Raw genomic sequence first — 22,791 nt, 5'->3', positions numbered from 1 at the left:
CCCTAAATTGCCTTCAAATAAGCTCTTTAGCGCTCTTATTTCCTTAAAACTGTGTAAGTCACGCCCCCAAAAGTTGGTGGCGGCAGACAGACTTTTGGTGTGAACACAGGGTAAGATTACAGATCAACTTGTGCTACAGACAGATTCTTTTTGTTTTAGTTTTTTATATCTGTTTGGGCTTTTCTGCCTTTAATTGATAGTTTACAGTGTAGATAGACAGAGACATGCAGTAAATATTGTCAGGACCCGCGATGCACTGTCAGGCTACTTTAGAGCCTAGGTGCCCGGACAGCTAGGCCAGCAGTCCGGGCCACAGACAGATTCAACTGGGATTTGAATCTTTGTCAGGACTCGTATTTCCATACCTGCTCCCTAGTAAATTAAGTCACTTAACAGTTTAAATCCCTGACAGGGACATTTTGTCCTCCTGTGACTCTATAACTCTTGTCCCCCAGCCACCCCCGTTGTGCTGTGCAGCCTTGTATTTTGCTGAAATATGCAGTGCAATCCATCTTTGTCAGAGGGGTTGACTTCCTCTTTTACTAGATGCTATTACTGTCCTGTGGGACTCCAGGGGGGCTAACTCTTCCTCTCCTCTAAATGCTAATTTGCAATGTTGATATTCTGCGTTGAGCCCATGAAAAAAAGCAATTTAGTGAGATTGAAAACGACACTGGCCTTTTCTATCAAATTCATTTTGATGAGGAAGGCTACGTTTGTCTGACATTTTGGTTTAAAATTTGAAATGTTCCACTTCACAGAAAACTTTTTTATCAGCCTATTGATATTCTGCTTGATAATTCATACAAAAGAATGAGACAGTAATCAAAGCAGAGGGCACTGTTCATGGAAGGTGGGTACTTACTAGTGATGAGCGGGCCGACCCGTAACCCACGGGTCCCGCGGGTCAACCCGCGGCGCGGGTGGTCGAGTCAGGATTTCAGAGGCAATTATGCGGGCTGCGGGTGAGTGGGTCAGCCGCTCTCACACGCAATTTAAAAAAATATATATATATTTTGAACAACGTGCTTGTTTATTTAGCCCAAGACAATGTTGTGCTACTGTAGACATTTAAAGCGACTTTGGGTACTTAAAAGAGCTATATAAATCTGATGATTATCTTTTTTTCCCCACCGCGGGTCGCGGGGCGGGTTGAGCCATAGATTTATATATGGGTTCGCGGGGCGGGTTGAGGCGGGTTGAGTTCCGTGGCGGGGCGGGGCGGGTCATGAAAAAAACGGACCCGCACATCACTAGTACTTACATTAGGTGAATTCTATATTAATTCATGGGAATATTTAACACAAAAGAATTAAAGAAAAACAACTTCAATGACCTACAAGTTACAACATTAGCTAACATTAGTCATGGGAAATTGGCCTGAACTGTATCATGCTTGAACTCACCTTAAATCTAGGCCTCAGAATCAATGAACTTCCGCCACGATTCTACTCCGACTTTAATCAACAATATGCATGTATTTTCTGTATTTGGTAAGATGCACTTAAATTAACTCTGAGTCCTTATAATTATACTGTATCTTCTTCTGATGAATACAATTGAGCATAGTGGGTGGGAGGCCCCATCCCACACCGATAAACAAAATTGCCGCCATGTGAATATTATTATGTCCCTTGGCTCTTGGAACTCATGTTAGGTGGTGGCTCAACCATAGGCACACAGTGTTGTAGGTTTGAGCAGCTCTCTTCACTGTACCGTCTAACAAAGAACTATATTGTAGCGTGACCTCTAGGAGGATCACTGTCAAACTAGAATGGTGGGATACTTCAAAGAATATAAGTAGATAAAATATGTAGTCCAATTGGACCCAAAAAGACAGGTGTTTATACATTTACAGTATGCATATGGTTTCACCTATTCCAAGAGTCTATCTCAGACAGAAGAAATATTGTTTTAGGTGATAATAGTCACACCACTATTGAAATATATTTGAGAAGGCTTAAGCCTTAAATTATAAGACATTTTTATTTTCAATGACATTTTTTATGCAGGTATATAAGTGATCATTACAGTGCATTTTGTTGCAGGTATGAGTGCACGGGGCTCAAAGGCGTGGAGTCTAGATGTCTCTCCTCTCTCTCTGCTCCTCATCATCGCAATGTCAACATTCAGATCAACATCATGACACAATGACAAACTTGACACTTTTTGAACCTTCGGTATCAGTATTTGTTCTTTTTTCTATTTGTGAGGTTTAATGTTTGGTTTACCTATTTTGGAGGTGATACGACCTACTATTTTGAAAGTGTTCCGTTTGGGTGTATGAAACAGCACAAAACTGGAGAGTGCTGTTTGAGTCGGTGTACAGTATACGTTTGACTTTTTTAGACAGGTCTACTTTGACATTGTTTTGTCAACAGGAACGAGTGTTTCTCTCTTTTTGACTCCAGAATGATACAGATGCCTTACTTCCATTCATGTGCCAAAGTAGAATGAGCCTTCTTGTTGTTGTCGCTGAGATAGCTACATGCTTTCCTTGAAACCTAATTTATCAATTCTTTATTGTTAAAACTGAGTGTCAACTGCAAATTTCTGTAATATAAAGTTGTATTTTTTAATATTTTAAGTTATCCTCTCTTACACATTACTCGGCAAGGCGGAGCATACTCATTCGCCTGTGCCCGTGCCTTTGGAGACTTGTAATGGCTTCATTTTAGACTCTAGTTAGTGACAGTGTTTAAGTACTTATGGCTGCCATCTTCATCTTAGAAGTATGTGTTTCATTAAAAACGTGGTTGTATCCTAGACGGAACACACGAAACAGACCTTAATAGTGCTGTCAGCCATTTTCACTTCATTTGTTCATGGAATGTACCGTGTAGGCTTTTTGAAGTTGTTATGAGCCACTTTATTCAGAATTCTAGTCTGCTGATTGATTAATTTAACCATATGCTGCATTCACTCATTCTACATCTGCATGCATACAGTCGAAGTGGAAAAGGTGCAACTTGCCTTAACCCACTGCCTATGCATTGCAGCCTGCACCCATCTCTGTGGACATTTTGTTCCAGGGTTGCATGCCAGTTGCCACACGTCATCAGCCATTGCAGTGGAGAGGTTTAAGTGCTGCCAACTGTGCCAGTCTAATATTGAAATCTAGCCACCAGCTGAGACATTATTTGGCAAAATGTGATTCATTTATGTTTACTTGTGTTCGAAATGTTTGTCGGTCTATCCTTTGTCTGGTTGAATTTGCTTTGTTGGTATTGCTGCTTTTTATGTATTTCAGCATAATTTCACTGCTCAGGTATTCCGTACCTGTTTATCTCCTACTTTTAATAGTCCGTGAGGGGGTATCAGAAATCTGTCAGCACATGACACAATGGTCTACTTAATGGTTTGACTTGACAAATGGAAGGTCTGATATGTGCCATGATTTAGCAGCCATTAAAACATCTTAATAAATTACAGCGGGCCTGAGGGGACTCTATGGAAAAGGATATATACTGTAGGAGAAATGGGTCTAATGGCATCCACACAAGACTTATATATCAGGATTTAGGGATGTCTAAATCAAGACAATCCCCGGATGGCACCACAAAGATTCTATGTGTGCGTGTGCGTGTGCGTGTGCGTGTGCGTGTGCGTGTGCGTGTGCGTGTTTGCGTGTGCGAGTGCGTGCGTGCGAGCGTGCGCGTGTGTGTGTGTGTGTGCGTGCGTGCGTGAAAGGAGTGCATGTGCATGCTATTCTGTGGGTGTCTTCATTTTTTAAATGGGCACATATTACATTGCCCAGTGTGTGCCATGGATGACTGTGTTCTGAGGAAGGCCATTCAGCATTTGGAAAGAACTTTAAACCCATTTCTTGTACTTACCATGGTTCAGGGCCTTGGACAGCTTAAGCATTGAGGAAGTTTTTGTACTCATTTTCAAATTGAACAATACTACAAGGTCAGTCTGGGGGGTGGAGAAACCTCATTTTTAACCTAGCCATGGGTTGAAATATTATTCTATCTATATACAGTACTATCAACACTATGGATTGCCAGTGAAAGGGAAAGATTGGAAAAGCTCAGACTGCAGCGAAGCCAAGGCTTTGCATTATGAAACGGATGTCTGTGTATACATTGCTTTTGAATGTTTACTTCCCCAAATGAGTGTTATCCACTTTAGGAAAGCAGTCTTTGAATCCTGTTTTGTTATTGTGGCTTTACTGTACGTGTGGTCAACCTGCATACATTCTCTCATCACAGAATGTCATTGTTAAGAAAACAAATGTTTACAAAGAAAATGCATCTTTCTGGCTGATTTAATAGTCCACCAAACAGAAGAAAATACAACAACAAACATTACACAGTAAATTCACTTTTGTTTTGAGTGCGCAAAAGCACTACCAACCATCGTGTTTTGTATTGTATTATTAGTACAGTGGATAGAGATGTTCTTGGTTTTGGTTTGGATTATTTATTATTATTATTATTAATAATTTCTTATTTTATGTTTGATATGTTCTTGATTGTTTTTGACAATTCTGCACAAAGGTCAAGTGTTACTTTTTAAAACAACAGTACTGAATTAGTCAGCCATGGCTCATTCAAAAGTGAGTTGGACAAAGTCTCGCCCACTATTAGATATTGTGTATAGTATAGTTATTTGGAGCAACGTCCTCAAGTGGAGGACCATACCACAATGCCCTAATTCTAAAGGCAATTCTCAGTCAATGAAAAATACATGAGCAGAGAACAACACATTTCTAGCAGCTGCTATCACGTCCGTTTGGAGGAGTGACACAAACCCTACCTGTTACAAGGTAGTTGGCAAATGCATACTAGATACTTTTATTGTTTTTTAACGTTATGACTTTACAATTCTATTGCTACTTGAAGGCCCATCAAAAGATACACACATAAGTAGATCAGCACGAGTTGCCCACAGCTCTGTTCCATACTGGTCAAAGAACAAATACATTAAAAGCTCTGAGCGACAACGCTTGGCCTTTCTGTTATGATTCCTCTGTATTTTGATGTCCAGGTGATCTCTGTGAGATCGTGTCAGGGAATGTTTTCATATTGAAAAGTCGTCAGCTGATCTCGGTATACCGAAGCTGTGCATGTATTATATTGTTTGGTGCATTTGTGTTTTCTAAATCAGGGAGTTAATAAAAATAATTCACTGGGGATTTTTCTCTGTCTCTTCTTTTTTAAATGCAGTTTCATTTTATCAGCATCATCCGTTTTTAGTGTCTTTGACTGCAGGAAACATAAAAGCAGTGTCTGGGGGGTACCATCAAAGCTGTAAAGATGATGTAGTGAAGAAATCATATAACGGATAGTAAACTGCTGCAGTAAAGCATCGTCCTGTGGATTAACTATAGATTCAAGAATTGATGCAAGTATCACTTGCATCAATTAATTGGTTCATTGTATGAAATTGGTTGTATTGAAATACTTGCTTTCTGGATGTGATGGCATTGAGATACTCCATTTACTATAAAATAAATTAACATGCATCATGTTTGTACTGAACAAGACTACATCGTTTTACCTTACTGAAGCCTTAACTTGGAAGAGCGTTTACAACTTTAAATTAATACAGCTATTTGCTGAAGTTCAGCTACTTTCCCTGTGGAAAATACACCAACAACATAGGAAGCTACAGTGAAATATCGATTGGGCCAGTGTTGCAGAGATGCTTTTAAGATAATAAGAGGGAGAGGGCCCTGTGAAGAGATCAATACGAAGGGGAAGTGAGGAAAAGAGAGGTTTCTCGCCACACACCACAGATCATCCATAATGAGTTGGTGTGTCAATACTTGGGCGATGGCCCTTCACGTGGTATTGATCTCTGAATCAGGACCTGGGCTAACTTTACACCAGGCATAGTATGTAAACTACTGGGATACAGGTCAAGTGCACCTAAACCTATAGGGCACCTCAATGTTAAATTGGGGGGGGGAAAGAATAGAATAGAAAGAATTTGGAAAATGGTCAGAAATAATGTAAAGTATACATGATTTGAACATGCAGGTTTCATCATTATCAGACCTAAATTTACCCTTCAACTTCTTGTTTGTCCTCAAAATGACTGGATATCACAGGTTTTGTGGCAATTTGTAGCATTTGTAGAAATATTAAGCCTTAAATGTAAAATAATATCATATTTTGCCCCTCATTTGGAAAATGATGTAGATAGCCAATAAAACCAAATTTAGAATATAAAATGAATGTTGTGATATAAAAGTATTTGTTTTAATGATCCTAATAAGCATGAATAGCCTACTATTCTACCCTTATTCTACCAACTGCCACATTTGCTATATAAAGCTTCAAAATGATTGGAGTTTAGGTGTGGCTTGTGAACATATGGTGGTGTTTAATGTGTTCATGTGTATTAATATGTTGCTAGTTATCTCCTATTTGATAGCAGCAGCAGACTGCAGATAGTGGTCGACCTGCGTCATTTATTATCCTCTATCCCCCCAGGCGATGGGAAGCGATCATGGATCTCCATACATTTTGATAGTGAACACTGCCCTCTCGTGGTGCTACTGGTAAGCATCCCAATGTAAAAAATCCATTGGAATGGTACAGCAGAGCTGCATCCTCTAGCATCCACACTGCCTCACCATAACAATTACAACATTCGTTGATTCAAATATTATATAATAATAATTATGTTATAGTATAAGTAATGTAGCCTTGGATCAAGACAATCATATGTATTTTATCGATTTTGACAGGAAAGTAAAAGTCAGAGTCGATAAAATACATCTGTGATAGTCTTGATCCAAGGCTATAAGAAATGTATTACAGAAAACATAAAGGCAGTATTCCTATGCAATACAAACAATGCTACATAAGATATTCTATGAATTAACTAGTATGTTCGAACAGCATTGAAAACATGTAAAAGTATCTTGCTGAAAAAAGAACTAATTCCAATCTGGCTTCAGAACATCTCATTCCACTGACACATGCCTACTCTATTTGAACGACCACATCAAACATGAGGTGGACGTGGGCAAATACTGCGGCATGGTCATGCTGGACCTCCAAAAGGCATTTGACACCGTAAATCCCTATATTGATTGATAAGCTAAAAGCAATCGGATTTGATAGCACATGAGTGAACTGGATACAATCCTATCTGGAGGGGAAAGAACAGGTGACTCCTGTCTCCCCCCCCCCTCCCAGTCCCAGTGAGCTGTGGTGTTCCGCAAGGAAGCATACTAGCATACTTAAAAAAAAAAAAAAGAGAAAAAAAAGGAAGCATACTAGGGCATTATTCACCTGCCAGTGAGGAGCCACCACCTGGAGGATGTAGAGCCTTCGTCTTACTCCTCCCGACCAACACTCCCCGCTGACAGGTGCCGCCCCAGCCCGTAGGAGTACGTGCAATGACCAATATCACCCTCCCGGCCCAGCATCCCTCCCCCAAACACGGGCCAATTGTGTTCATGTAAACGCTTGACAAAGCCGGATGCACCACGGTGGATTCGAACCCCACCTGGGTAAAACTGAATTCATTCTCTTTGGGCCCAAAATAAACCTCTGCAAGGCCGATGGCTTCACAGTAAAAGTGGGTGACAATGTTATCACAAGAAAAGAGGAAATTACCTACCTGGATTGTATTTTAGAGGCAAATCTTTCCAGTGAAAAAACTAAAGTTATCAAAAAAAGTCAACCATAGAACAAGATTTTTGTACAGGATCTCCTCACTGGTCAGTAGGAATACACTGAGGACATAGCAGGAGAACAAATCCAATGTCACTTCGACTATATGCACCTCATGGTAACATAGCACCACAAAGGCCTTAAAAACAAGGCTCCAGACATCCCAAAACAAACTGGTCAGGCTACTGCTTGCCCTTACACCTACAACAAGTGATAAAACAGTGTGAATCCATACTCTCCTTCAAAAATACTCTAAAACAGCACAGGTGGCCCAAGCCTATCACCATACACCTTCAGGAGGCTGCAATTCGAAAATGGCCCCTGTCTAAGTCTTAACCTACCCCCCCCCCCTCCCCCCTCCCCATGTTTTTCTTCTCTTGTACATATTTTTCACTCTTCATACCAGTAACATGTAAGCTGATTGTATGACGTTCTGTATAGTAGTGTGTATATCTGTCTGTCTCTTAGTCATCATGATTTGTGTGCATGGGGCTCTCATCTTAAACAAGCTCAGTGCTTTATGAGTCTTCCAGTTTAGTAGACCTTGTATTGTGAATTTGTACTTCCATGTACTGTTGTTCTCATGTCTTACTAAGTAAGTACATCAATCAATCAATCCTTTTAGCAGACCGTGCATAGAACTGTACTTTTCTGTGCTTTTGTTTTGCAAACTGTTAATAAAGTATTCAATCAATCAATCAATCAATCAATCATTATGCAATGCAACAAACAAGCGTGTCCATCATAGTGGTGTCCCCATGCGTTTGCCGGTCGGCCCGCCGCCCCTCGCCATTTGGTGGCGCTGTTTAAACCCGGATCGCTGATATGCAAACGTAGAAAGAAGGAGCGCTGCGGAAGTGGCTAGTCTGGTTTCCTCAGACAGACACATGTACACAAACTAGACATTATGAGTACTTCAGGGTCCAGCGTTTCACCAAACAACGGCCAACAAGACAACAATTCGACCACAAAGGACGACGTATCGGCGGACGAAACAAAGGAGTTCTGCCCTGGTTTTAAGGACGTGGATGCGTTCGTTAAAGTAAGTGAAGCAACGGTCTCTGTACAGACAACGTGGAGAGGAGAGGAACAGGCTGGCTGCTGCTGGGAGGCTCACATAGTGGACTTGCCTGTCCTGACTCCTGTTAAATGTTATAATAGCCATCTGGCAGTCGTGTAAAGTAACTAAGTACATTTACTCAAGTATTGTACTTAAGTACAATTTTGAACTGGAGTGACGTGAGCCGTCTCTATTTTGAGGTATTTTTTTTACTTTACTGGAGTATTAACGATTTTCAGTACTTCTTCCACTACATCTCGGAGGCAAATATTGTGCTTTTACTCCACTACAATGATTTGATAACTTTAGTTACCTTACTTTGTAGATTGAGATTATTATTGCAAAACATACATAAACCACTTCAGCCCTACATATACTTCAGCTATTTGCAAATAGCAGATGTGACGCGTTGTGAGCTTGTAGATCTGCTATTTTCAAAAGATTTGTATACATTTTGTAAAGCTGTGAAATGGGACATTCTGCATAATGAGTACTTTTTGGTACTTTAAGTATATGTTGCCAATACTTGTGTACTCCTACTCAAGTAAACGTTGAATGCCGGACTTATAGTTTTAAAAGTATGTCTTCATTATGGTATTAATATCTTTTACTTAAGTAAAACATGTGAGTACTTCCACCACTACTGTAATAATGTTATGAAAATGTCATAACATAAAGTAGATCTGATCTACTTGATCAACACAAGTTACTACCCCACACATCTCTCAATCAGGCTGTCTAAAGGAGATATTGCCTTGTAAATAAATAAAACTGATATATATAGTTAGTTACTAGTCACAAGCAACTCAAATGCTATAATGCTATCTGGCATCTAGAGTTGCAATACCAACCCTTGACAGCCCATTCATCCAAACAGAAAAGTCCTATCTGACAGTATTCAAATACGTTAAACTCACCAAGATTGCAGCTGTATGGAAAGCTTGGATTATCCTCTTTGTGTCTACCAAGTTTTTTTTCATAAAAATCCACCATAAATAGGCGTAGACATGTTATGAAATACTTTATGTCAATAAATTCCGTGCAGGTGATTATTATTCTAAGTGTTAGTTTGGAAGTGCTTGTTGGAAATCACTCGGGTGGTCCTGCGTACCACCTGTTTAAGATTTGCACTTAATAAATGCAGCAGGACGTTGCGTTATTGAAAACTTGGAACACTTCTAAAAAATAAATCTATTGACAGAAAGTAGCTCTTAACATGTCTAAGGTGGATTTTTATAATACAAAAACTTGACAGATAATCCAAGATTTCCTTACAGCTGCAATATTGGTGAGTTTAGCATAGTTGAATACAATCAGATAGGACTTTTCTGTTTGCATGATGGTCTCTCTGCTCAAATCACCAATGTATTGTAATCTGTCTTCACTCTCCCGCAGTATGGATTGGGGACTGTATTATCAGCCACCAAAGCATCCGCTGGTCTTCCTCAAACAGGAGATGACTTTGATTTTTATCGAAGCTTCCCTGGGTTCCAGGAGTTCTGTGAAACTCAAGGAGATAGACTCCTGCATTGGTGAGTACTAGTAGGCCTGCACGATCACTTATGTTAAGAACAAAAGTATAACCCATCGTTTGTTGACTCAGAATCAGCTTTATTGTCACATCACAGGTTTTCGTGCATAGTTCCCATGCACGTAAACGAATTGTAATTTGTTGTTAAACTGAAGATTCAGGACTTACTTTTTTACTCTTTCCGTTTCTTAGCATGAGTCAGATTATGCACTACCATGGCTGCAGATCTCGCATGAGAGACCGTGACAAACTGACAGGGTTGGAAGAACGCCTTGACCTGGTGGTGGACTCCAATGATGTCATCCTTGAACGAGCGGTATGATCAAGACATATTTGAAATGCTGGAAATATTGTAAAGATGGCACCCTTTTTTGTGCTTTTAACATTTTCATGTCATGGACTGGGCCCCACATTGACTTGAATTAGTCCCTGGATTCCCATTTCAAATGGCATTGGGGACTTCTGGAACCCCCTCATTGACCACTGAAGGTCCCCGCTCTCTACTTTGAAAACCACTGCTTTGTTTTTAAATAACTTGGCTGTTCGAGCATCTAGTACAATATTTTATCAAGGGGCCCATAATTCCTTGCAGATGCCCACATATGATCTATGGTTCCTGTTACTTTTGTTCTGTGATAGATACTTGGATTAGAAAGTCTTATTTCCTGTGAATGATTTCCAGGGGATCCTGCTTGATGAAGCTGATGGGGTGAACAGGAGCCAGCAGCCTATCATGCCTGCAGGGTTTCAGACTCCGAAGGTGGTTGTGTCCAGCTGGAATCGCAAGGTTGGCTAATTAAAATAAGATAACAAAATCTCATAATTTCAGAGAGTGCCGGCACTGAATTGTAAGGCACGCCAGCTCTGGAACTAAAACAGTTGAAATCTTTGGGCAATACATCTGTATGAACATTTATGTTTTGCTATTCACAGTAATTTTTTTTTCATTTAGAGTTGTGTTCTTCCATCCAATCCCTTAATGATCAAATGTTTTGCATTTATTTGATCAGAGTTCAGAACCTGGCCGTGGTTCTGAGACGTACAGATTGCTCCATGCCAAGAACATTATCAGGCCTCAGATGAAATTCAAAGAAAAAGTCGACAACAGCAACACCCCATTTATCCCCAAGATCTTTGTGAAGCCAAATGCAATCAAGCCCCTTCCCTCATGTAAGCCAAACTGTTATTTATTTATTTTTGCACCTCCTGATGTCGACCTTCATTGCAACAATGATGTCTTGGTACTGGTTTTTGGATTTACAGGTTGTGTCATGCAATAATGATTAAAATGTTAATCATTATTGAATGAAAATAACACCCATATGCTTTGTAAGAGATTGCACCAAAATCCGTTCAACTGATTAGTATCTTTGTGGTTCCCTTTCAATTGTAGATTTCACCGACAAACGAATACGCAAAGAGAGACCTGAGGACTTGGACGTGCCGGCTGCTCTGGCTGACATGATTCATCAGCAGAGAACCCAGGAACATGTGGATGACATGTAAGACACGTGTTTCACCTTCAACTCATTGGATCATGGACATACTGATTGGTTTTCAAAGCTGTAGGTATAGGTTAGTTAGCGGCCGTTCAACCATGTACATTGCATTTAGGCCCTAGACATATCAATAGGTGGAGATCTCCGATCACCTGGCGAGCAACATGTGTTTGGAATCAGGAATAATGGGTCTTACAATATTAAAGGGTTACTCATGTTTCACTTATTTCTCTGTATAATGTCAACTTTACTGTCTAGCTTAATTTTTTCCCTCTGAACATCCCGATCTGTGTAGGTTTGCACACCCGTACCAATATGAAATAAATCATCTGACGGTACCAGAAAGCCTTCTGTCAAAGCCCGAACCGCAGGTAAATAACAAGATATAGAATATTGGTTCTCAACAACTTCAAGCACTACACCACCCCATCTCCCTACAACTATATACATTTATACATTTAGTATATAAGAAGGCATAAGTCATTTATATTATGTTTTTTTTATTTATTAAAGCTGGATTTTATACTGTCATGCACCGAAAATAGCTGATCTACAAGCTCACAACGCGTCATGCTGCACCACATGTGTGTAGATGTGCTGTTTTCGGTGTGCAATAAAGTATACAGTCATTATTTCACTTAGCTTTTTTCACACGTTAAACCTATTAGTTCACAAATATTTCTTGATTTTGATGGACTTATTATTTAAACATTTTTGGTACATTTAACAAAGGTACAATGTAGATTATTTTTATATTTTAAAATATTTTCCAAATGGACCACCTGTAATTATGCCATTAACCACTAGTTGAGAAAAGTCTAAGCCTTAATAATGTCCCAGTATGAACCCATGATACATTAATTATTTCCAGATGTACAAACCATTAGATGAGACCAAGTGCTCCTTCGTGGACACACTGGAGGAGCTGGTGGCTCTTAATGAGAAGTTGTGCAAGATGTCAGAATTTGCCGTGGACCTGGAGGTACAGGACCCGATTTATTGGATTTGTTTGGCTATCAAATTGACTTGCGTGAGATCATAATAGAACGCAATGATTTTGGCTAAACTAAAGTGATGATAGATCATTTGGCAGTTTATTTTATTGCTTATTATTTTGTAGATGGTAATGCTAGCTATATTAAACAAAATTGGGTGATGAATTAAATGTTCAGTATATTGTTAATATGTCAGTTTTCTATAATTATGAATTATGAAAATAATCATTAGTTGACGATTACAAACTAAGCCCATCACAGACCAGCATGTACAGCTGTGGACTTTATTTTCTGAAAATAAGACGTGATATCACTGCGTTTCAGACTGTAACTGTAATTGATCCTGCATGTTGAATGTTTTTCTCCCTCTCCCAGCACCACTCTTACAGGAGTTACATGGGCATCACCTGTCTGATGCAGATCTCAACCAGAGAGGAGGACTTCATTGTAGACACCTTGGAGCTCCGCAGTGAGATGTACGTCTTGAACGAGTCTTTCACAGACCCGGGTATTGTCAAGGTAAGTGCATCCCCTTCCATCCCATCCGTTCTCCCCATAGTGCACTTAATACTACACCTGCAAATACTTGGATTAGATTTAATTTTAAAAGACTAAAATAAAATACAATTGTTTGTTGAGTTTACAGTTTTTCTGTATAGATAATATATTATATCCTTGATTGGTAGTTATTCAGTTTTTAGAAGCTTAGTCACTTGGTTCAGTGGCTCTGGGATCAGATTATATTCACTGAATAATATTCAGTGAAATCACAGGCACCCTAGTGGCGAAAGTATGGGGCAAAAATAGAACATGTATACACACTGAACACTGCAAGAGGGAAAAGTAGGCAGTTCAAAGGCCAGATGCATGACTAATTTAGTTTTTGGCAAGTTTGGAGGCAACTGGTCTGCTGGGAGAAAGTTAATGGGCACACACACACACACACACACACTACGCATTTTGGGTTGTATACAGTATAGTACCAAATCTTAATGATTACCTTATTTTGACCAGGTATTTCATGGTGCCGACTCTGACATGGAATGGCTCCAGAAGGACTTTGGCGTATATGTGGTCAATATGTTTGACACACACCAGGCGAGCCGTGCTGTTAACCTGGCCAGGAACTCTCTGGACCACCTGCTGACACACTACTGCAACGTGGACTCAGATAAGCGCTATCAGCTTGCTGACTGGAGGGTTCGGTAGGTAGATTGGTCCTTGTTCATGTTTGGCTGTGTGATTTTAAGCTTAAATTGTACTTAATTGTCCATTTTCATGGAAATAGGATTTGTGACCAACTCTAATACAACATACATCGCATAAACGGATAACAAACGACAACAAAATCTGCCAGTGGATCTCGGGATCCACTGGCAATGTGCACAAGACATTTGGTTCTGGTGATCGGTCCAGCAGTTTGAGAGATTAGCTTCACACACACACACACCCTGATACTTTAATTGACGGCTCGCGTCCTGCAGAGCCACACCGTAAAAGCTTCAAAAGACTAGAACAACGTAGTCTCCCTCCAAATAAAACTGCATTATGTTCTTCCACACTCACACAACATTAACAATAAAAAATAAGATAATATTGCAGGTTTCAAACAAGGTTTGAAGATATTTGATGCTTGTTTGATAGAAACATAAAACACAAAGGTTTTCACTCATCTCATACCACTACTTACCACTAAGGGTGGCAGGTAGTGGCATGTGTTTAAGTGTCCTTGAGCGAGACACTAAACTCAATCATTGTACGTTGTTCTAGGTAAAGGCATTAGTGAAACGGTACAAATAGGAAACGGCATGATTTCTGATTTGAAGGCAGGATTGTGAAGTGTTAAGGATTGTGTTGTCATTTGTTCCTGCAGACCATTGCCAGATGTGATGTTCCAGTATGCTAGGGCTGACACTCACTACCTCCTCTATGTGTACGACCGTCTGAGGGTGGATCTATTTGAATTCAACCACGGCCAGCCTGGCCTCCTGCAGAGTGTCTGGAATAAGAGCAGAGACCTCTCCCTAAAGGTCCAACATCTCTAGCAGGCTTTTCACCATGCACCCATAAACTGTCATTTTTTTAACCACCTGGCGTCCCTATTTTGGCCATGTCATTATAGGTGTTTCTTTATTATTATAACAATATTTTTTAATGAAAACATTTTCAGAAAATGTCAAAAAAGAACCCCCCTCCCCCACAAAAAACTATATAGCAGATCTACAAGCTCACAACGTGTTGCAGTATGATGTGTTGTGAGCTTGTAGATAGGTTTAGGGCAGGGGTACTCAAACATAAATTTGACATTTTAATTTATTTTTCCAGTTGCCAATGCGTGACCCCAACGGCACCTTCCCGCGACCCATAGTTTGAGAACCGCAGATTTAGGAATTAAGTAGTCTCGTGCAACAGGATAATCAGAGATCTCCGCCTAGGCGCCTACTGATACGTCTGGTGACATCTAAATCAATGAATGGGCTAAAAACTGTCTGGAAACAATGTGGAAATGTAAGAAATAAGATCACAGAACCAATGCAAAGACTTAAGGGTCGGTCCTTCATATTGGGACGGTATCAGGATTGCTTTTCAAAGCAGAAGGCGTAGGTTTGTTAGCGCTGGTTTTCTTCACCGTTCAAGCCCTTAGACTGAATTTAGATTTCCCCAGACATATCGGTAGGTGGAGATCTTTGATCGTCTGGCTACGTGAGACTAGGGCTTAAGTGGTTTACAGATCCATCTGCTATCTCTTTTCGCTATGCTGTTCCCAGTGATCTACACACATGTAATTGTTACTTTTATATTCTAAATTTATCCTCATAACCAAATACATGACATTCTCCATGACACTCCCCCTCAACCCCCTGCAGAAATATGTGAAGCCAATCTACACAGAGGTGTCGTACATGGAGCTGCAGAAGAGGCAGAAGAGGGCGTTCAACACCCAGCAGTTGACAGCCTTCAGATTGCTGTTTGCCTGGAGGGACAAGTTAGCCAGGCAGGAAGACGAGAGCACTGGGTAGGCTGCGGAAATTGACGGAGCAGCTGTTACATTAGCCTGTTGCAGCTACTTTCTAATTCAGAATTAATGTCTAGCAGAATTGCATATAGCGTCACTGAAACCTTGCATGTCCATAACTTTGGCTTTTCAGGAAATGTGTGCCAATGGATACTGTAGTTATTATTTTGTTAACAAGCTCATGTTAATACTTTTCATTGGTTAAATATTTATAAAACACACAGACAGACTTAACCACTTTAACCCTTGCATCCCTATTTTGGGCATGTCCTTGTAGGTGAACATCTCTTAAATTCAAACATTTAAATATAATAGAGATCTACAATCTCAACACGTCACAAAGCAACATGTGTGCTTGTAAATCAGCTATTTTTGCTACTTTTGCGCAACACTGGCATTCGTTTATGGGGGAAAAAACATAAAAAGATGCAAGGTGTCTGCCCAACAGCGATGATAAATAATGCTGACTGACAAGAACCTGACATGAAACCTCGCTGCTCTTAGGATCTTTCAGCATCAAATCTTTCCGGAGCACTGCGACATATGGTCATTTATATGCATCTCTCCTCTTTAGATATCTCCTGCCTAATCATATGATGATCAAGATATCTGAGGAATTGCCTAAGTAAGTTTATGCAATGTCTTATTTATTATGTATGTTCCACTGAATGTGTATAGCTACTTCAGTTTTTGTTTGGTCACACAGCTCTGTTTCATTACTCCTTTTATGTGGTAGGGTTGGGATCCTTTAGGATTTTAACGATTCCCTCTTAACACCTTTACCGCCGGGCCCGTAGTTCTACGGGCCGTTAAATCCAACGGTTAAGCGCCGAGCCCGTAGTCCTACGGGCTGCGGTCTTTTCGCGCATGCGCGGTCCGGGTGCACTTTCGGAATTTTTTTGATCCACTTCCGTTTCCGGTTTGATGACAGGAAATAGAATTATTTGGGATCCGGTTTCGACGATCACGCCCGCTGAAACTCAATTCTCTTCCTGTAGTTTTTTCTCCTCGCATTTCACTGTTTAACGTAATCCGCTCTAACTACAGTCATGGAAGTCCGTTTGACATGCGGTCTTCACTGGGAGATACAGGGAGATCTCGCGAATGTAAACAGACCGTTCACGGCTCAATCTTAAGGATTTTAACAAGATCTATGGCGACATGAAAAAAACAAAAAAACAACAAAAACACCTTGGCAGGTGAGTACATTATTATGAGATTAACCTCTGGCGGTGGATGTGTTAACGGTCCAATTCATTAACCGTTCCTAGGGTGGTTCCAAATGGACTCTTGCAGGTCTAATTCTGAGAGTGTACAAATTGTGTACACTCTCGGGAGTTATCATGGTCCTATGATAAACCAAGCGATAAACCGGTTCCGGAAACGGTCCCAAATGTGATGGAACAGAATTTTCGATCTTGTTCTGGATCCCAAGCCTAGTATGTGGTGTATTTTTTGGTGTGTTCATCACACCTGTGATCATAAACTTATGGTTTGTGTTCCTTCACCCAGAGAGCCTCAGGGAATCATTGCCTGCTGTCACCCTGTCCCACCAATGGTGAGGCAGCAGATTACTGAGCTCCATTTATTGGTAATGCAGGCCAGGGACATGCCTCTTCTTAAGGTGAGCAATGATCTGTGAAAAGCATTGTTTTTATATCAGTAATGTTCTTTTACTGGTTTATTTTAGTTTAGGTCACTTGACAATAAAGGCGGCTAGATAAATAAAACATGCTTTTGTTTCTTCTTCAGGCAGAAATCGTTGCTCAAAAGAGCAAAGGACTCGCAACAATAAAGAAGGTTGGTTGGGAAATGTATATCATCATTGATTTTGATATAAAAATTCTGCCCTGAATATTTGTAATGATCTGAGATGAACATTTAATATTTTATAATCATTTTACAGCCAGATAATACATTGTTTGGTCCTCATGATACATCAAAGGAGTCTGAAAGTGATATCCCCGTCTTTTCACCACATGGTAAGAAACACAGAGTAGTGTACTGTATATGCACTCTTCAAAACCAAGATCATATACAGTAATTGTCAGTCACATGTGCTTAACTTAAAACCCTATATACTTAGTTGACCAGCGTCCCCAGGGCTCCATACTTGGTCTTCTCCTTTTTTCCCCTCTACACAAATCTCTTCCGCAAAAGTAGCCGATCTACAGGTTGGCGAGTTGTGACACATGGCGAGTTTGTAAATCTACTACTTTCGCAGAATGTTCGCCCCCAGAATAAGGACGCTAGGGTTCATGTGGTTACGTTATGAACACTGCATTATGCCATATGAAAAGAGGAGAGGAACCACTATGCAGGCCCAAGAAGGGGAACGCAAGAAGGAGACATTTGTGTTGGTGTTAAAAATCCAGGAAAACCTTTCCGTTCAAAGTACTGTAGACTGAAATCTAAAAGATGTTGTATGTCTATAGATGACATAGTTCATTTTGTTCTGAATGCATACTTCTTCGTTTTGATTCCTTAAAAATAGACATAAAATTCATGCATCTGTTTTCAGAACTACCTACCAAGAAAGGCATGATGTTTGCCGATGAGGAACAAGAAATAGAGATCGATGTGAAAATAACTGCTGGTCTCATTGCACCAGCCAGAATCTCACTTTTTGAGGTAGAAAACGGCTACAAAGTGTTGATGCTCAATTTTTAGCCGACATATTCAAAAATAATTGTTGATTCTTGTGTATTTGCTCTTCCTTTGCAGGAGTTGGAGTCAAATGATGACCAAGCTTCCCTCACTGTGGCTCAACAGAAAACCAACCGAATCATTGAGTCTTTCCAAAACCCTTTCAGAATGGTAAAACTTTGCCAGAGATGACCCTTGAGTTTTGAAAAGATGTTGTTGCTGTTTGAAATGGATGATTAATGTTGTTCAATTTTGTCCCTGTTTATCTTTAGTATTTACCCTCCGGTGATGTGCACGTGAACAAAAATGCCAAGTTCGATCCCTCAACAAAAATATACGAGGTAATCCACAAGACCTCTATTCATCCATACATAATCGCCATCAAAGCAAGGATCAAAATACTCATAGAGACAGTTGAAAGGGGTCAGGTTTAGTTGTGTTCTCTTGTACATAATTCACCATTATATCCTATTGAAAACCTTTATTTTCTTGTCAGCAGACATTTTGCGAGAGTGGGTTTCACTTATTTTAAAATGATGGACATTTATTTTTTTATGGACCCTATAATTGAATGTTGATTGCTCTACCATCTGATATTAATAGATCAGTAAAAGGTGGAAACTACAAAGCATTGAGCAGCAGCAGCGGGAGATGGAAATCAAGAAGGCCGCAAAGCAAAAAGCAAGGGAGTTTGCAAAGAAGGTGGCAGGTATGGAGCATTAAGCTGCTTCAAAGTCTGTGGTAAGCACGCATGTTAACAGTCTTCATCATACTGTACTCTATTCTTCTACAGAGGAAAGGCAAAAGAACAAACAGACCTATCAAGATTCTCTACAGGACGTTGTTACTGTCCGACAACAGGCTTCTGTAAGTTTTTAATCTTTTTTTTATTCAGCTTCTTCTGTGCGACATACTGTTCGTCTTCCAATGACTTTGGTATTGGTAAATCCAAAATGGGCTTATCTTTACATGTTTAAAATTTTTAGCTAAGAATGCAAGCCTTTATTCACATAATATGCCACGCTCCTTCTTGGTTGAATGTGTCTACATGTTAAAGTTGCATTAGCCCAGTATCAATTGATCAATACCAAAGTGGTCAGAGGGCTAATAAAGACTGTTGCTATCGCAGATCATAACACCAGCATGGTAAAGCCCTTCTAATGTCCATGATTTGCCTGGAGAAGTATCGTGCACAGCATGGGATTAAAGCAATGGAGTCCTGTTCATCACATACCGTTTGCTTTTTACTTCCCTTCCCCATGGGTAATAGTGCTTGTCTCTTGACAACAGTAGTGCCACCCCTTGAAACCGAACCCTTGCAAACTGTACACATCGCTCTTTTACTATTTGGATTTTCCAGTGTAAGATAATATTGCCAAATAGTTGACATTTTTTTAGCTCTAATGTTACTGTCTCTTGCTAGCACTGCATGGGTTGTTTCACCAACCAAGATAAAAGAAAAAGCTCCAATGACGCTGTGCACGGCACTAGTCGGTGCAATAAAGAATTCGTCATATTGGAGCCCTACAGTGTGCAAGCTTTTATTTTCTTTTATCTTGCACTGATCTCCAGTCAGCACCTGCCCAATTTTGGGTTTGGGATATGGATGTCCTTCCTCCTTTTCTTGTTTCACCAACCACTATTCAATGTCATTCAACTTTTTTCTTCTCATCTTCTTTCAAAATTATTTTTCAGGCTGCAAAATCAGGTGGAAAGAAAAGGGAGAGGGTCGCCAGTGAACCTGGAGAGTCAACTCCAAAACCCACCAAGAAACTGATGAAATCTGCTGCAGAGACACCTGGAGATTCTGACTCGACTCCCAAAGATGACTTCAAACCCTTCAACTATGGCCAATCAGACTTCAAAGTCTTTGCTGGTAAGAATATTAAAGCTGTCAAATGGTTGCTTGGTTTTAGACTACACTTTGTGTGCTTCGATTTTGATCAATAGACCATCATCAGATCATGTCCACGCAACCAGAAGATTAATATGATAATTCTACACTAGGGTGACCAGACGTTCCAGTTTGTCCGGGATTGTCCTAATTTGAAGCTGTGTGTCCAGAGTCCCAACAAATATCTCTAAAACTCGAATACGTGTATTTCCCGATTTTCAACATTCACTACCAAATTGTCCATTTTTTTGCCAAATAATCGTTGTTTTCAGCCTTTGCATAGACATTCATCATGTTCTGTTCATGTAAGCATGCTCACCTAAACCAACCATAAAACATGAACAATGCATTGTGTGTCTGAATTCAACGCTTACCGCTGATGTGTGTCATTCAGTCGTTGCCTGTATGCAACGACTATGGTGCTTATATGAACAAGTCCACAAGTCACCCGAACATGCGCATTTGTTTAAATGTCCCGGTTTTGGGGGCTGAAAATTATATTTTCAGCTCCCAAAACTGGGACGCTTAAATGAATGCGCATGTTCGGGTGACTTGTGAACAGGTGCAACACCTATAAGTGCCACAAGGTGGAAACATTTCAATTTCTATAAACCATTTACTGCAAATTTACTGCTAATGGCTCACAATAATAATTTACAGGGGTTGGGGGTCAAGAATTATAATTATATTGTGTTATTATTTTTATTATTATTATTATTCACTTACAACACACATAGAAAGAACTATACAAAATGTACAAATAAGCCATAATTATATTCATATTCATGTTAACCAGAATGGATATCTAAAAGGGTATCGGCCTATCGGCACCACCATGCCGTCATCATTAATAGGCTACTAGACCTAAATCAGCTAAGGGGGACACAGCGGAAAGAAGCCCTAATATCAAAGTCCTCATTCATTCCAACGGAATATAGGGAGCCAAGATTGTGTATAATCGTACAACAACATTTCTTGTCAAATTTCCCCTTGGTGTTATTCCAATTTTTCAACGGTCTGAAATTGAAGTGAGGAAACACTGTTCTGGGAACATTGTTTGAAGTGACATGCCACAGAATATCTTGTCCTTCTGTCATATGAAAGATTTTACTCGTATCGTACCAAGCCTAAACAGATGCCAGTACTAATTTATCAAAAGAGACCAGTATTAAAGTTGTACAATGCAGAATCACAAATAACGATTTTTAGCAACCTCTGCTGGTCACTACCGTCACTGCATACAATTTCTGTAGTCCTCGATTACCCAGAATTCCATTCGTTTTCACCGGAAGCCGGAAGCGTTTCAAAAAGCGATCTTTTAATTGTTTTATACTATCTACGGATCGTTTCTCTTAGCCAGTGGAGCATTAGTTACCATGAGCTGTGCTTTCTTTTTCTGTTCTTTTTCGATCTTCCAATCCTACATTCTCTTAAAATCAGCGTGAGGTTCCTTTTTGTTATTAGCGCGGTAGTTCCTGGCCAAACAGGAAACCGTTGCGTTAGTTCCTGGCCAAACAGGAAACCAGTGCATTTCCGCCTCCGTTTTCCGCCTGACGTCATTTCCCCGGGAAAGTCCCCCCCTTCACCGTTCAATAGTAAATATATAAATAAAAGGCTTCCGGGGGTGAAATTCATGGAGTGGGTGTTGTGAAACTTTTGCCACTCACAAAAGATATACAATTTAACTTTAGTTTTGTTGAAAACGTTACCTAGTAAATACGGCAATTCCTTCATTAGTAGTCTGATTCACTAATGTTTTATTGTCAGTGATTTTAGCGGAAGCGCCACTCTTTCTCAAGTCGGCTCCGAGGCTGACTTACCAGCGATCAAAGCTTGCGTATGTCATTAGAATGCTTTATTCTTCATGCAAAATCAATTGCAACAGTACCAAACTTATGAAAAAATATGTCAACGGATGTATTGCTTGTAGCCTATGCATAATATAGACATGATGCAGATTCCAACGCTTTTTATTTATTTTCTAGGCTATCGGTTGCATTTAGAGCTGAATTATTAGGTCCCTCAGCGTGTTTGCCAGTGTTGGCCAACTCAGACAAAGTTTCACGTAATGATAAATAGTATAATGCCTTTATGTATGTCACTGGAGGCACAGACAAGCCTTCACACTCAAAGTTGTGGTTGAAAGCTGGCCATATGTCAATATTACATCATACTTTTTTTTTTTTTTACAATATAAGCTGTAAAAGAATTGTAGTGAATGTTCCCCGTTTTGTTTTTAAGGTACCAAATCAAAGGACAATGGGTCACAATTTGACCCAAACAGGGAAAGCCATGAGCCCAGAAAAAAGGTAATGGTGACTGTGGTCAATTTCAAGGCAACCACAATACTGTAATTGCATACATTTTACACACACACACACACACACACACACACACACACACACACACACACACACACACACACACACACACACACTTGTTTTAATATCTCCAACTCAAAGCTATAATCAATTATGGTTTAGCATCTCTTTTAATAGGGGAAAGGGATAGATCAC

The 22,791-nt window shown here is 40.0% G+C and overlaps 2 protein-coding genes across 2 annotated transcripts in view; both read left to right on the top strand.

Annotated features, from left to right (window-relative positions):
- Window positions 1-2,236, top strand: part of LOC308096343 (contactin-3-like) — a 46,399-nt gene extending 44,163 nt beyond the window's left edge. The window contains exon 22 of the mRNA XM_080443757.1: window positions 2,049-2,236. Coding sequence (XP_080299883.1) covers window positions 2,049-2,146 — 98 coding nt within the window. The 3' untranslated portion in view covers window positions 2,147-2,236. The remainder of the gene's footprint in view (window positions 1-2,048) is intronic.
- A 6,253-nt stretch (window positions 2,237-8,489) lies between these two features.
- The window catches only part of srm (spermidine synthase), a 28,545-nt gene continuing 14,243 nt past the window's right edge, over window positions 8,490-22,791 (top strand). Inside the window, exons 1-23 of the mRNA XM_080443824.1 lie at window positions 8,490-8,676; window positions 10,090-10,226; window positions 10,418-10,541; window positions 10,908-11,012; window positions 11,236-11,395; window positions 11,619-11,727; window positions 12,020-12,095; window positions 12,596-12,706; window positions 13,095-13,238; window positions 13,734-13,924; window positions 14,593-14,749; window positions 15,587-15,735; window positions 16,310-16,360; window positions 17,248-17,359; window positions 17,488-17,535; window positions 17,642-17,717; window positions 18,257-18,366; window positions 18,460-18,552; window positions 18,654-18,722; window positions 18,985-19,090; window positions 19,175-19,248; window positions 20,077-20,257; window positions 22,517-22,584. Coding sequence (XP_080299950.1) covers window positions 8,542-8,676; window positions 10,090-10,226; window positions 10,418-10,541; window positions 10,908-11,012; window positions 11,236-11,395; window positions 11,619-11,727; window positions 12,020-12,095; window positions 12,596-12,706; window positions 13,095-13,238; window positions 13,734-13,924; window positions 14,593-14,749; window positions 15,587-15,735; window positions 16,310-16,360; window positions 17,248-17,359; window positions 17,488-17,535; window positions 17,642-17,717; window positions 18,257-18,366; window positions 18,460-18,552; window positions 18,654-18,722; window positions 18,985-19,090; window positions 19,175-19,248; window positions 20,077-20,257; window positions 22,517-22,584 — 2,586 coding nt within the window. The 5' untranslated portion in view covers window positions 8,490-8,541. The remainder of the gene's footprint in view (window positions 8,677-10,089; window positions 10,227-10,417; window positions 10,542-10,907; window positions 11,013-11,235; window positions 11,396-11,618; window positions 11,728-12,019; window positions 12,096-12,595; window positions 12,707-13,094; window positions 13,239-13,733; window positions 13,925-14,592; window positions 14,750-15,586; window positions 15,736-16,309; window positions 16,361-17,247; window positions 17,360-17,487; window positions 17,536-17,641; window positions 17,718-18,256; window positions 18,367-18,459; window positions 18,553-18,653; window positions 18,723-18,984; window positions 19,091-19,174; window positions 19,249-20,076; window positions 20,258-22,516; window positions 22,585-22,791) is intronic.

This window comes from Gymnoscopelus braueri (assembly GCF_963280865.1).
Source record: "Gymnoscopelus braueri genome assembly, chromosome: 12".
NCBI classification, from domain to species: domain Eukaryota; kingdom Metazoa; phylum Chordata; class Actinopteri; order Myctophiformes; family Myctophidae; genus Gymnoscopelus; species Gymnoscopelus braueri.
This window is presented reverse-complemented; position numbering and strand designations above follow the sequence as displayed.